Here is a 15761-nt window from a genome sequence, read left to right on the forward strand (position 1 = left end):
TAGGCATGTTGTAATAAATTACTTAAATCAAAACTGAAGTAAACAATAACATGAGGCTCTGGAAGGAAGGTTATAAACATAAAGGCTTATAAAACAAGTTGCTGAGAAAATCCGCTAGGGGTTCTTATGCATTTAACGTTTAACATGACTTCAAATAGGGCTCCTCACAATCCTATAGTTATAACATTTAACATGGTAACACATTTTACATTTAACACAACATCATGAATACCCCTAACATGGTTGAGAGTCCGTTACTAGGTCTGTTAAATGGAGAATGACGTCACGCAAGAGACCAGCTGAGCTCGTCGCCATTTCTGTTGTTTTCGTGTTAGGTTACTTTCTCTTAGTTTGTGTTTTTATAGTGTAATTATTGTTTTGAATGTTTTTATTACTAATAAAACAATGGATGACAACAATAATAATAATAATGTAATGACAGTAGATAATTAGCTAATTTTGATTCTCTTCCTCACCAGTTAGAAGATTAACAAGGTATTCAGTGGACAAACTTTCACACAACTTCGACTTTTCACTCACTTTAGGCATGCTGTAATAAATTACTTTAATTAAAACTTAAAAGTAAGCAAAAACAAGAAATTTTGGAAAGAAAGGTTATATAACGAGTTGCTCAGAAAATCCGCTAGAAGCTCTTATGCATTTAATATGACATTAAATAGCTCACAATCCTATATTTATGACATTTAACATGTAAAGCATTTTACATACAACACATCATGAATACCTCTAATATGGGAAAATTAGGAAATATTTCTCCATTTAACATGAGTTTTTTCATTTAACATGTTAAACTAAAGATCATGAACACCTCTAGTATTCCCTTGAAAAAAACCATTTTTTTATTTAATTACTAATTTTTTCATTTCTAAGGGGGCTGCCCCCTCCTGCGCTAATGGGTACGCCCATGGTACTATTTTATATTAGGTTTTATGATGCATCTGGATCTAAATAACTAAGTACTAAGTACTTTCCCACATGATGCCTTGTGAATTGAAAAAGCTTGCGTAAGTCGTGGAATACATTTGTTGCCCGACTCGGCGATGATTCAGTCGATTCCAAGGCTGAGAAAACAACACGATCATTTAATGGCCCCCTTCCTTCCGATCACAATTACGTTTGGATTTTCTTTATTTGCTCTATTTGATTTCCTTAGGTCATGAGAGAAAAAAACAACATTAGTTTCTATTTTTACGCAATTACTTAAGTTAGTATGAATCAGACAAATGGCCCAAGAATCCAGGAGGAGAAAATATCAGGTTATTTCAATCCAATTTTTTATTATAATAGGGGTATTCATGATCTTTGGTTTAACATGTTAAAGCGTGTTAAATGGAAAAACTCATGTTAAGTCGAAAAAAATTGCCTTCTTTTACCGTGATAAAACGAAATAACATTTAACATGGCTGAGAGTCTGTTACTTGGTCTGTTAAATGGAGAATGACGTCACACAATAGACCAGTTGAGATCGCCGCCATTTTTGTTGATATGACAGCTCAGTTCTTTCGTGTGTTTGTGGTATTCATATCCCTGTTATTAAACCAGAATGGATAATTTTAATGATACATTTGAGAAAAAAAAAAACAATGTAATTTCATTCTACTATCTGAAAATTTGTAAACGCTCGCCAGAAAAAAATCTCACTATATGAACTATGTAATTATTCTTAGGGGACATATGTCCCAGAATAAAGTTATATTTTCATTTCATTTCATTAGCTAAACTTTCACACAAATTCCACTTTTCACTCACTTTAGGCATGTTTTAATTAATTACTTAAATCAAAACTGAAGTAAACAATAACGGATCTGGAAGGAAGGTTATAAACATAAAGGCTTATACAACAAGTTGCTGAGAAAATCCGCAAGGGGCTCTTATGCATTTAACGTTTAACATGACTTTAAATAGGGCTGCTCACAATCTTATACTTATAACATTTAACATGGTAAAACATTTAACATTTAACACAACATCATGAATACCCCTAATAAAAACTATATACAGTTGATACAGATTACTTAACCAACAATAGAAGGGACATAAAAAATAGAGGCTGTTATAAAAGTTTCAAATAATTCTTTTTTAGTAAAAAAAAAAATATCACGTTATCTTGTAAATGATTCATTTGTTACTGTTTTTTTAATTAATCTATGTATTTATCTTAACTTATTATTTGTTTTTAACCTATAAAATAATAGGTTATTTTCCTCCAATATTTAATCAGAATAAAAACGATTTACAGTTCAGAATAAACATTGATAAATCTAGCAACTGTGAAAGGGGCATAAAAAATGGAGGCTGTTCTAAAAGTTACAAACAATTCATTTGAGTAAAATAACGCGTTATTTTTTTACTGATATATTTGTTAGTTTTTTTTATTAATAATCTATTAATTTATTTTAACTTATTATTACTTCTTTTATTCTTAATTTAAAACAAATTTGATCCTTTTTTTCTCTCAACCTTTATTCTTTAAAATTTTTCCAACTTTCGACCCTCAGGCCATTCTCAAGGATACCTTCAATATTGATGTAATTTCCTTTTTCAAATCTTAAAAATATAGGCTAATTGCCTTTGTCCCATATAACCTTTTCTAAAAAATTTGTTCTTAGATTTAAAACTTTTACAACACACTTTTCTTCCTTCCTTCATTTACATTTGCAACTTAAAAGGTCGAAAAGGTGGACAAATTTTAAAGAATAAAGGTTGAGAGAAAAAAAGGATCAAATTTGTTTTAAATTAAGAATAAACTAAACCACTCTCAAACAAGAATATATAAAATAATTAATCTATTATTATTTCTTTTTAACAATTTAGTTGTATTATTTTTTTAACCTATTATTCGTTTTTAACTTATTTTTTTTTACTTTACTCATGGTACAATGATTTTATTTTCAATTTCTATTGATTTATAACCTCGTTTTATTTATTGTTTTGTTTTATGTTTGAATTTCAAAAATTTAATGAGTCCATAAATTTAATAAATCAATTTTTCAATTTTAGCCATTTTTTAAATATTGCCCCATTTAACTGTCTCAAGTTTCCTATTTCCGTTTTAAGTAAATATTTCAAAAGTGACATAGGACTTATGAGTATAATACATTGACTATTTTGTGTTGAGTCTAAATAAAAACAGAAATATGAGATGACTGGGACTGGAATAGACATAATTAAAATAGTTAAGAAGAAAATAGCAAGGAGGGATGAGTGTGAAGAGCAAATTGATAAAGGGACATAAAAAAATAATGTAGTATAGTCATATTAAATTTAAAAAAAAAAAAAAGGAATAATGTATTATGTCATGTAATCATAATGGGAAAAATGTAAGAAAATATTATAACCTTTTTAAACACTTATATTAATATTTATGTTATATTATATCAATGTTAATTACTAAAAAGCATTTCTATATTGTATTTTGTTCAATTTTTATGTAGGCTACACATGATAAAAACTACTATTCCTAAGAAGATAAACACCATGAACTACTTTATATCAGATTTTAATTTTAATGCTAATAGACATCTGTAAGTCGAATGGTTTCTGAGTTACAGATTTCACACAATAAATTCACTAACTACGGATTGGTTTGTACATTTTGTATGAAATGTTGCTTTTAAAAAAATTATATATTGGGAACTACTGAATGTAAATAGATCTGTTTGGGCTCATATTTTAATAAATCTACTTTACTTTAATTGATGTTCCACTAGGTTTTCTTGTGTTGTAGGTAGTTAAGACTAGGGATAGGATTTTTATGTTTTCACATATTTTTACCTGACCATTATATCTGCGATTCCTTACTAACTAAAGGTGTTTCAAGACATTTCTGGCCAAAAGAAACCATTTTTATTTTACATATTTTTAAACATTTGGCCTTTTTTACATATTTTGTTGTAAATCACATATTTTCTGAAATATTTGTTATTTTTAACATATTTTTAGGTATTCTGTCCTGAATCACATATTTCCTTAAATTATTTGTTTAATTTTAAATAAATTTTTTGCAGCAACTTCATAAAATTCACGAAAACGCAAGATACTAAAAGGTGAAATTTATCATTTATCATAAATAATGCGTAAAAATTCTATGTCTTCATCTTTGGACACAAATTAAATGCAAAGGCAATAATAAATTTTCACATAGAATTACATCAAGAATTCCTCAGAATCAATTGAAAAGACCAAGGGTCTTATTCCTGTGGCATTTTCTTAGAATTTGTTTGTTTACTCTTCAATCCATTTCTCTGTTTCTTTCTTTCATCCTCAGATTCCACAGGTACCAATACTGTGTATTTAGATTTGTGCCGAACATTGGCAACACAAGGTGATGCAGAATACCGAACTAGATGCAATGGAAATAGCTTCATTTAAGTATGGCCCAATAACATCAGTAGATGTTCAAAGATCTTTTAGCTGGTACAAGTCCATTCTGCGGTCAAACCGACGAAGATTTTTATTTGAAAATTTAAAAATGCATTTAATCTGGAATAATTTTGTAATCGACCTTGCTGAATAATTGATTTCTTCCAAAGTTTTAAATATTTTTCTAAGGTTTTTCTTCTTTTAATAAGGATTATTCTTTATTTCCATTTACAATTTGTTTATAATTCATTCTGAGTAATTATTAATCAATTAGTTTAATTACAATTACTAATTAATGTCTTGTTGTTGAACAGCTATGTTTTCTCTAAGTTCATTTTTTGTACATATTTTAACACAATTTCTTTAAAATATTATTCATATACTATATAATAAATACATATTTATGTAATTTTTTTTTAGTTTTAAAGTTAATAAATTAGTAATTTATATTGTTGAATAATACAAAGTTTTTACAATTAAAAAAAATTATTTACATATTTTTTTAAATATTTGACAATTTATTAGCACATATTTACATACATATTTCGGATTTTTTAGCACATAAAAATCCTATCCCTAGTTATAACGATATGGTGCTCCAAATGAAAAATTAATTTTTTTCTAACATTTAAGCTAAAATTCCCTCTAACTATACTCACTAATACTACTCAATTTTTGACTAGTAATTGAACATATTTTTCATTAAATTAATCCCAAACTGGAGTGAAACAACTTACTTTATTCTCCTCTTGGGCACTTGTACTAGAAGTGTAGACATTATAAACAACTTTATAGAACATTCAACTTATATAGGTCTACTTGTTTCTGAAATAATTGTTTTAGATAAACTAAAAGTTTTCCATATTTGTGTTCATACAAATACTACTCCAATGACTGAACCTCCAGACCATCTTCTTCTCATTAACCATCTTCTCATAATGTAAACATACATTACATATATAATGTAATTTAAAAATGATAACAATGAAAAACATAAAGGATAACTGTTTTTAAATAAATTATCCTCAACCTCACTATATATTGTTTAAATTTAATATCTTTATTTTAAATTGTAGACAAGAAGGCGGAGTAGAGGCTTACACCAGTTACCGTACAGACCTGCTGCCAGAGTACTTCCTGTCTGGCTTAGAGGAAGTACTCTTGTCCAATCAGATCAAGGAGAGGTATGAGTTGAGGCCGCCGGTTACCATGAGTAGCTTTTTACAACAACGTCGGAAGTCCAACTCACATTCTACGGTATAGGTCCATGGAAATCATCATGGATTCATTGCGATCTACATTGATTGCAAGCATATTATAAGTAAACTTTTGTGCATACCACAAAAGTTTTATTCTGTTTGTTTTTATTTAGTATTGGTGTACCTAATTAAAAATGTTTGTGGAGTTTTGATCTGATTTCTGTAATCATGAGGAGTGGTAAATTGTGTTCTTGAGTCATGTACCGTGTACAGTTAATGCTGATATTTATGCTTGTATATATGTCTTTTTTTGATAAAATAAAATTAAATCTCTTTAATAACATGCAAAAAAAAGTAAATATATGAAAATTTAAAACAAATTACAGCAAAATGATTGCACCAAGAGAATCAATATGTACATAATTGAATAATAGTAATAAGATTAGTCAAATTTTAAGAATAACTTGTCAACAACAATGTATATAGGTGAATCACTTTTCTTTCAAATATTTAAACAATCTAATACCATTACATCTTTAAACAATTACATTGTGAGTGCCATTTTGATAGGTATGGAAATTTTTCTGAATGAACAATCGAATTTAAATGAAAATATTCTCTTTTCGTCACATTATGTTCAATGTTAATGGAGCAATGTTACCAAAATCACTACTCTCCAAAATAATATCTTAAATCAATTTTTTATTAGATAAAAAATTATTGAAACAGAATGGATTTCCATAATTGAAATGACACATTTTATGTAATTCTCTTGTCATTGGTTTCATGGTTTATAATGTAAATAAATAAAAATATAGAAAAAAAATAATGTACAAAATAAAAAATACAATATCATTTAAATGGCGAGAATTTTGATAAGAATTATTTTTATTAGAAAATTACAGAAAATCGTTAAATCAAAATATATCCAAATATTTGCAGGGGCTTAAATTATAACAATATATTCATGCATATAAATTTTATTAAAGAAGAAGTAATTATTGTGCCAAGTTATTTAAAATATATGTGTATCTTTTTTTTAATTTGCTTAAGAACATGCTTGTATGAAGGTTTTATTATCGTATTCATTTCAGAATAATTGTTTTGTTTTTTTGTTATATTTAATAAATAATGGTAATTGAAAATTTGTTCCCGACTAACTCCTGAGTTTAGATTTAGTGATAATGTACATATCAATTAAATAATAATAACCATTTAATTATGTATATAATAAAAATTTGTATTTCTTCTAACTTTATTATTTATCATTCATTTTAATTACCTATTTTCCTAATCTGAGCTAAATCATCTACTGAGTACAATACCTCTTCCTAGTTACACTGTTGACTATTGGGTAATCATTTGATAAAAAAAGTAAGTAAACAAGCTTGATGGTGACACAAAAGCCAATTTTTCAATCATTTCTAAAATGAACCAAAAACAATGTAAAATATACCATGAAAACAATTCAATGCACACTTAATATCTTTAGGAATTTATTATATTACACTTTAGTGTGAAACCGTAGAACTATTTAATACTTGAATATTAGTAAGTAAAGGATCTTCATTCAGTTTAGTCAAATTTGATGAGTTTAGGAATTAATTTTTAATGGAGATAATAAATTATTGTCCATTTCATAAAATTAAAAAAATTGGGTGTGTGTGCACAACATTTATAAACTATATAAGTTTGTATTTTAAGGTTTCTCAATGTGAAAATCACAAATACCAACTATCCACCTCAGTATCAACTTTGCAAAGTGATTATGTCTGTGTTTCATATCTTTGAGGAATGTCCTCAATACAGAAGTATAGGAAAATTGTAGTGTTCCTCGACGACTCTCCAAGGCCTTGGGCGACAGTGAAGAGAGCATTAGTAACACAATTGAATTCATTAAATCTACTAGATTGTTTACTCAGATATGAATCAGATTTATATATTATAAAATATAACATTATTTATATTTATATTTTATATTTATTATTAATTATTAGTTGACATAATTATTTAATCACCAAAATAATTAGTATCATATATTATTCAACTTTAAAAAAACATTTAATAATTAATAATTTACCAAATATTTTTTTTAGTTACAAGGACAATGATAACCATCCACAGTTGTTTGCCCTTGAATTCAAACAACAAACAGAAACATTGTTTCTGTCAAGAATACAACAGTTTAACAAAAGATAATGAAGCCAAGTATATATCAGAGCAGGTCAGCCCCATTCACCAATATCAGCTGCAGGACTGCTGGTTTATTATTTACAGCTGTAATGAAAGCTGGAGTATTCCCTTCGTTATTCTTATCACTTTGGCTCCAGCGTCTAATAGAGTGGCCGCCGACCCAATGCAGCCTCTTTCACCAGCATAGTAAAGCGCTATCCAACCCTTTTTGTCCTTTATACTTAGATCAGAACTGTTATTCAGTAGGAACGTCTCAATATTCTCCTTAGAATTTTTCAATGCAATCATCAATGCTGAAGTTCCTTCATTATCTTGCAAGTCACCAGCTGCACCATCCAGTACAAAGTTCTTACCAACTCAAGAGACTTTGGCAGAAGCACGATACAACGCTGATTCACCATTTTCAGTTCTATCATTCACATCTAAACCCATTCCTATAAAAGTTTCTATCATAGAAGACCATTTTTTCCTGATCAGAGTGTACAGATGGTCCCGAACAGTGCCGAAAAGTGCCGGAGGCGACTGATTACCAACCGTTCGTTCAAAATAAAATACCCGCAACTTCGACAGGGATTTTTTCTCCCTAGGGAAATGGTCATTACATCTCATACTCCACTACCTTTCCGTTCATTACCATTTCTGATACACCTGCGTCTCCCCCACTATTCAACTTCCTTCCTGTGTTAATTGTTTTTATCTGTAATTATCAACTTTTTTAGAAAGTATTTATAAGAATGTCATGTCTACAATAAAATTTTAGTTGACCATTTAAATTAATTTAGTGTTATATTAATGAAGAGGTTATTTTTTGTTAGTTGAAGGATTCTGCAGGTTAATTAAAATCCTACTGTTATGGATGTTTTGTTATATTATTGTAGAATTATTCTAGTAGTTAATTCAAGTACATGCATTTTTATATAAAAAAGTACATTTTTTTATTTATCATTAATATTCTTTAAATTTTATTTTGCATCAGTGGCAGCACCACCCGCAAGTGATTATTTTATATTTATAGTGTTTCAGTTGAAATATGTTATTTTAAAATTAAAAGTTAAATAGTAATAATTTAATTATAAATTTAATCGATAATAATTTTTTTTTTAAATTTATTTATTGATATTTCCAACTGTACATAAAATACTATTGATAATAATAATAATAATAAATGTTGTGATAGTAATAAATTTAATTTGTTACTAATAAATGTTAAAACCCTGACCATCTTCTTATATTTAAAACTTGGGAATGGCTTAGGGCCCTATAAGCTACTTCAAATAAATGAAATGGCACAAACCAGACCTACACATGTAAGCAAATTAGAACTCCACATACAAAATAAAACATACTAATGGTTTTCGACACAGTAATACTACTGAAATCAATATGTCTGAAACCTCACCAATAAGAAAGAAAATTGGTAAATAATGGGATAAAATAGAGAGTGAAAATTATTTTTAACCTATTAAAATTTATAAAACTGGATAAGATATTATTTATACTGACAGAAAAAAGCTTATGAAGTAATAATATTAGATAAGGTAAGTTGATTCTACTTCTACAACCACAATTCAAAGGAACAATAATCTTGGGTTAGAAATTAAAAAAATAGTCTGAAACTAATTAATACAAATATAATTATATACAAACTATAATTATAATGAATAATAATTGTGTCAATAAATCCAAAATAATAAGCTAAACATTTAACAACTCTTATCATGATAGAAATTTATCAAATATAATGCACTCCATACATAATATAATGTACAACAAATGTTATATATTAGTAAAACATAATGTATATATTAAAAATATAATACAATAATATAATGCTCTCCATACGCAATACAATGTTTACATTTTCTGTTGTTGTTCTCTGAAAAAAATTTATTTTAAAACAAACTTTTAAAATTTATCTAAAATAATCTCTTTCGCTTAATTAATTAAAAACATAGCTTTCAGAGTAACTGAAAATTTAAAATTTTATAACGATACACACAATTGAACCTTTTAATGTAAGTCTGAAAATTAAATTTACAAATGTTTAACTTATTAAAATTACAACTAAAATCGAACTGTCAGTAAGAAAATTTTTTTATTTCAAGACAAAATGTATAAATTTGATAACATTTTAAAAATAGTTTTATGTCATAATAAAATTGTTGTGTTGCAGAAGACAACTGCACTATTCAATATCAATACAACCCACCTTTTGATTTCAGGTAGTTTATTACGTTAGTGTGAATAGCCCGACTTAAGGCAGTGCTTCTATAATCATCCCTTGCATTTATTAGAGCACCCCGTCTGAGAAGCAGCTTCACTGCAGCCAAGTGGCCATGCTGAGACGCGCCCATTAATGGTGTGCACCCATGTTCTTCCCTAGCTTCTAGGTCTGCCCCAGCATCAAGCAGCATCATCAGAACTTTAATGTGTCCTTCCAATGAAGCCTGATGTAAGGCAGTACACTGGAACTTATTTTTCGAATTCACATCTGCTCCAGCATCAAGGAGAGCTTTAACTATTGCAATGTGTCCTTCACTTGCAGCCAACATCAAGGGAGTCGACTCATTGTCTTTATGTTTTATATCCACCTCAGCCCCAGCAGCAAGCAGTGTAGTCACCTCTTCAACTTCTCCATCATAGGCACAACGATGTAATATCCCATCCCCATGGCTGTATCTCAAATTTAAGTCAGCCCCATTTTCCACAAGCAGCTTTAGTACAGCTGTTTTATTGTTTATGGCCGCAACGAATGCTGGAGTGTTCCCTTCATTTCCTCGATCATCTACTTTGGCTCCAGCTTCCAACAGAGAGGCCACTATCCCTACACAGCCTCCTCCAGCAGCATAGTGAAGTGCCGTCTGACCCTTTTCGTCCTTGATCTTTAGATTGGCACCGTTATGCAGCAGAAAGTTCACAATATCCTCCTTGCAACATTCCGATGCTGACATCAAAGCAGTTGTTCCACTGGCATCTTGCATGTTAACAGCCGCTCCTTTCTGGCACAAAGTTCTCACCAGCTCAAAAGAACCTTTTTCTGATGCGAGATGCAGCGGAGTTTCACCGTATTTTGTTTTATCGTTCACATTTAAACCCATTCTAATAAAAGTTTCCAAAACAGACAGATCAGAAGCTATGTGTAAAGGTGTGAGATTATTATTGTTTTTAAAATTTTCTGGAAGGTTCATTTTTTTTATTACTCGTAACATTTCAATATTTCCGTAGCGAGCAACTAAATGAAATACTGTATCACCCACCTTGGACCTGAGATTTGTTCCACCATTCACCATTAATGTTTTGAACACTTCAAGATTCTGAGATTCCACGACAATCTCAAGAAGGCTCTTACCATCATGAAATATTTTAGCATCAGCTCCTTTCTCCAATAACATCTGCATTCCAAGGACATTGCCAGCTCTGATTGCTTGAAATAACGGGGTTTCATCAAAGTTATTCTTCTTGTTCGCATCCAACTTTTCTAGCAAGACATTTAGTGGTCCATTCAGGTGTCTAGCTGCAGCAATATGGAGGTATGTGTCTCCTCGGAAAAAAAGCTTATCAACTTTGGCACCAGCTGATAACAGGCCCTTAACTGAATTTAAACAATTATTTTTTACAGCTTCCTCTAACGGAGTAGCATTTCTGAAATTCAAGCATTCCAGGTTTGCCTTCAGGAAACCAAGCGCAGCAATAGAGGAAAAGTTACCATGCCTTACAGCTAAATGGATGAGGCTCTCTCCGGACTGAGTCGACCCATTGACATCACCACCCTCATTGGCTATGGCTATAATATCTGCATGACTATTCCTTATAACTGCTTCTTCAAGATGATTCGCTAAATCTTTGTGTCCTTCCTGAAACAGACAGATATCATGCAATTAGTGTACCATAATTATTCCAAATATTGTCTATACTTAAATAAATCAAATTAAAATATCTCCACACTTAGACTAACTCATATTACTAGACAAGTAGACTTGCACTACACTGACTCTAGATAGCATACATATAAAGTTTGATAATAATTCATATTTAAACCATAACTCATAACAACTCAATAATTCATATATACTTTTGTCTTGGAAGTAATACAGATGCCTTATAGTTTGATTTAAAAATAAAAAACATTTCGGGGATCCTGTATCCTCAATACATCCAAAAATAGAATAAATTGTTAAAATTTTAAGTAATTAGAATAAATTGTTGAAACATTTTATTTTCGTTTAAAGTTATTGACCTTTAGGCAGTTTTAAAATTATCACAAGATATGGTTAACTCGTAATACTTTTAAGAGAGGTAGAGGAGAGTGAATAAGAGATAATTGTTGTATAATTGTATAATAATGGTAAAACATTAAATATATTAGAAAAGAATATATATATTTTTAGTGAAATATATAAATAAGAAATAGTAATTCTTTGACATTTATGAAACCAGATTGTTCCAAAAAATTATAATGAGAAATAACTTATAATTTAAATGCATCTATCTTGGTTATTCATAAATACTAATTAAAAAAAGAAAATTATATCAAAATAATTGATTATCCGAACAAAGCACTACTACTGGTACTGGTAATGATGGGGGGACAAGTCCGGCAAGTGGGCCTATTGGTCCTCTTTGCATTTCCCAAGGCAGACCTATGGAATGGCTAACTTATTCCTTTATATTGAACCTTCGTGAGTTTCAAATGAAATTTAAAAGGGACTACTCTAAAACAGGGCAGATAATCTCTGGTATATATCTCAATGCCAGAGGCTGTAAGCTATACCCAAATCCTGGGGAGTAGGGGATCAAGTCCTTTGAGCATGCACGGCAGAATACCGTCTGTGCCTGGAGCCTTATATGGCTTGAGGTCCTCCACAGCCCACCTAATGGCCCCATCCATAACAATAGATACTGCTACTGCACGATCCTCTTCGAGGAAATCTGTGATTGAAGGACTGTCTAATGTTCTGTGCTAGTAACCCGTAAAGTTTATCTCCATTAAATGGGACAAGGTGTCCTCTAGGCTGGAGGTCCACTTCCCATCTACTTTCCTTAGTGCACTTAATGGCTGTTGACCATTACTTCCTAGTAGTATTATTAGTCGGGAGGCTTCCGGCGTACTTTCTATGTAACTATAAAACTTACACCAGCCATCTTGTTTATGTCTTAAAGCAATACAAGGTGAATAAAATGATAAGTTTAGCTAGAGTGAGAAAAATTTCAAGAGAAAATAAAATGAAGTAAGGTAGGATATGCTGATTAATATTTTTTCATAATGATAAATATAAAAATTAAATACTTGAGTGAAGCAAGATGACTAATTGCTAAATAGTAGGAAGGTATAAAATATCCTTATTCCTATATAAAAAAATCATATCTTACCATTGATGGTTGTAATAGAGTAGTCCAAGGCACCCTATACTTCGTTGCAAGAGAGGACATTATCCTGGTCACATGAGAAGGCAACTTTAATACACCTGACTTTAAGAGCTTAGCGAGCAAAGCCATGGCCTTCTCCACATCCTGGCATGGGAACACAAATTCACCACTCAGCCAGGCTCTCAGATAATCAGACTGCAGCTGTCGTACTTGGTGACAGACATCGGCCAGCTGGCAGCAAGACATGACCTCCTCTGTCACTAAAGAGTAGAGCAGTGCCAGCAGAAGATATTGTGGACTGTTCAGCTCCATGTCAGCGACTGCAGCTCCCTTGTAGATGTAGGCCCTAGCACCGTAACTAGCACCAGCCAAGATCTTATCAAGAATAGTGTTACGGCCTAATAATACCATTCGCTCCAATGATTGCTGCAGAATAGCCATAGTTGTTTCTAGAAATGTAGAAAGAAAAAAAATATTTATTACTAATTATTCCAGTAATGATACTATTTTTTCATATATTAGTATTTGGCATGGACAATTGAGAGCTCTCCTACGTCCACAAAGTGCCTGATTTTTTATCTATTCACGACTCATTTCTGAATCCATGTGTCATTAATCATCCAGAAATATTACTTCGTCAAATTGGTAAAATATTTAGTATTGTATACATTACTTTCTGACCGTCCGGAGCATGGGTAGTAAGCATTTTTGCCCTCTCAAACCCTATACTGCTTATGATCGGTGTAGTTCTGGATAATCAGAAGTCGTTCGAACTAGGGATAAGACATCGACAACAAAAAAAATCGATGTTTTAGACTATCAATGTTCAATATTAAGATATCGATGCTTACAAAACATTGCAAAAAATACATCGATGTTTATACTTAATGTTTGTTCCAACAACGGCTTCTGTCTATCCAGAACTGTTAATTTTGTTTATCGACGAACTTGATAAAAACAAATGTCGACAGTGTCCTGTATATGAAGTTAAGAATTTTAAATATATAAATGGAAGTATTGAGTGAAATTGTTAATATAATACAGTTACTTTAGTCACTAGTTAGTAACTATGGTGGAAAAAGAAGCAACTCCTTATAAAAAAAAATTTAAATTATACTGAAACTTTTCGATAATTTTAATAAGATATAAAGTTGAAAATCCGAAATATATGTAAGAATAAAAACAATAAATTGTGTTTATGTTAAAACCTTAATCAAATTAGTGAAATTGTTTCAAAAAGATGTTCATTTGTTATTGGTATAGACGAAAGCAGTTCGGTATGGACATTTATGATCAGAAAAAAAAAAAAAAATAAAAATAAAAAAAAAAAAAGATTAAGGCTTATAAAACATCTTTTGCTTCACCATTACACAATAAAATATTTTGATATGTAGGACCTAGATGCAGCTGAAATCGTAAGTTTTCTGCTAGGAAACCTAATAATATTCAAAATTATAATTATAATTTAAGTGACAAACTTATTTAAAACATAAAAAAAAAAAAAAAAAAATATGATTGAATAAAAATGAGAATTAGTGTGACCTCTTTTATAAGAATAACGAATGGTACATTCATGTCAAAGAAGGTACAAATTAACTGATTCAATAGCTCAAAATGTATGCAATATTGAAAGTTAAAAATCCTAGTTTAGTTAGATAAAAAAATTTAATATATAAACCGGACTTACTTAATACTAATATACTGTTATATAATAAAAATAGTAATAAAAAAGAAACTTATTTTATAATAAAGACGAATGGTACATAAATGTTTATGAAAACCTAATATAATAAAACTAATTGATTCCAGAGCGCAGAATTTATACAAAAAATTAAAATATAAAATAAAAATTTTTAAACCATTTAGAATTTATAAGATATTTAAGAATAATATAATTTTTTTTTTTAAAAATAAACTTGATAAAAACGAATATTGAGTGACATTTATGTTTCAACTTCGATGGCATAGAACATTTGTATTTAAATGTTCGGAAAACCTAAAGTTTATTAAAAATCAAAGAGTTCATAATGTTTTTATTTCAGATGAATGTTACATATAAGTTTTTAAATACCTAAGATACTCCAACAAAAAAAAATATTGACTTAAAAAGGTGAAATTGAAACAAAACAATAGAAAATAAAAATAAAAGTTATAAAGTTATAAAGTATATTAGGAAAACGTATGCAAAATATTGGAATATAAAAAAAAAGTATTATGAGTACACAAAAATCTATGTTTATTCAAAATTAAAGATTTTATAAAGTTTTATGTTCTATTAAGGATGAATGTTAGATACATGATTTGGAATACTTAGGATAATTTGACATAAAAAAAATTGACTTAAGAGCTCGAAATGATTGCAAATAATATAAATCAAAATAAAAGTTATAAATTATGTAACAAAAATGTAATTACAACGTTAAGAAATAAAATAAAGTTGTAAAGTAGTTAGATTTTTTTATGATGTTCTATTATCTAAGATAATCGAACATAATGAAAAACTGACAGAGCTGAAATTTATGAAAAAATATTAGAAAATGAAAGTTATAACGTTCAATAGAAAAATTTGTGCAGAATATTAGATTATAAAAACTTATTAAGTAGTTAGAATTTTATATA

General features: G+C 29.4%; 2 protein-coding genes across 2 annotated transcripts in view; one reads left to right on the forward strand and one right to left on the reverse strand.

Annotated features, from left to right (window-relative positions):
* Window positions 1-6835, forward strand: part of LOC106684354 (D-beta-hydroxybutyrate dehydrogenase, mitochondrial) — a 256182-nt gene extending 249347 nt beyond the window's left edge. The window contains exon 4 of the mRNA XM_067046015.1: window positions 5460-6835. Within this exon, the coding sequence (XP_066902116.1) occupies window positions 5460-5646 (187 nt within the window). The 3' untranslated portion in view covers window positions 5647-6835. The remainder of the gene's footprint in view (window positions 1-5459) is intronic.
* A 3093-nt stretch (window positions 6836-9928) lies between these two features.
* Window positions 9929-15761, reverse strand: part of LOC106684356 (putative ankyrin repeat protein RF_0381) — a 7110-nt gene continuing 1277 nt past the window's right edge. Inside the window, exons 2-3 of the mRNA XM_014426393.2 lie at window positions 13146-13591; window positions 9929-11629 (exon numbers count right to left, since the gene is read on the reverse strand). Coding sequence (XP_014281879.1) covers window positions 9971-11629; window positions 13146-13583 — 2097 coding nt within the window. The 5' untranslated portion in view covers window positions 13584-13591 and the 3' untranslated portion in view covers window positions 9929-9970. The remainder of the gene's footprint in view (window positions 11630-13145; window positions 13592-15761) is intronic.

This window comes from Halyomorpha halys, unplaced genomic scaffold (genome assembly GCF_000696795.3).
Source record: "Halyomorpha halys isolate HHAL.00 unplaced genomic scaffold, Hhal_1.1 Scaffold572.1, whole genome shotgun sequence".
NCBI classification, from domain to species: Eukaryota; Metazoa; Arthropoda; class Insecta; order Hemiptera; family Pentatomidae; genus Halyomorpha; species Halyomorpha halys.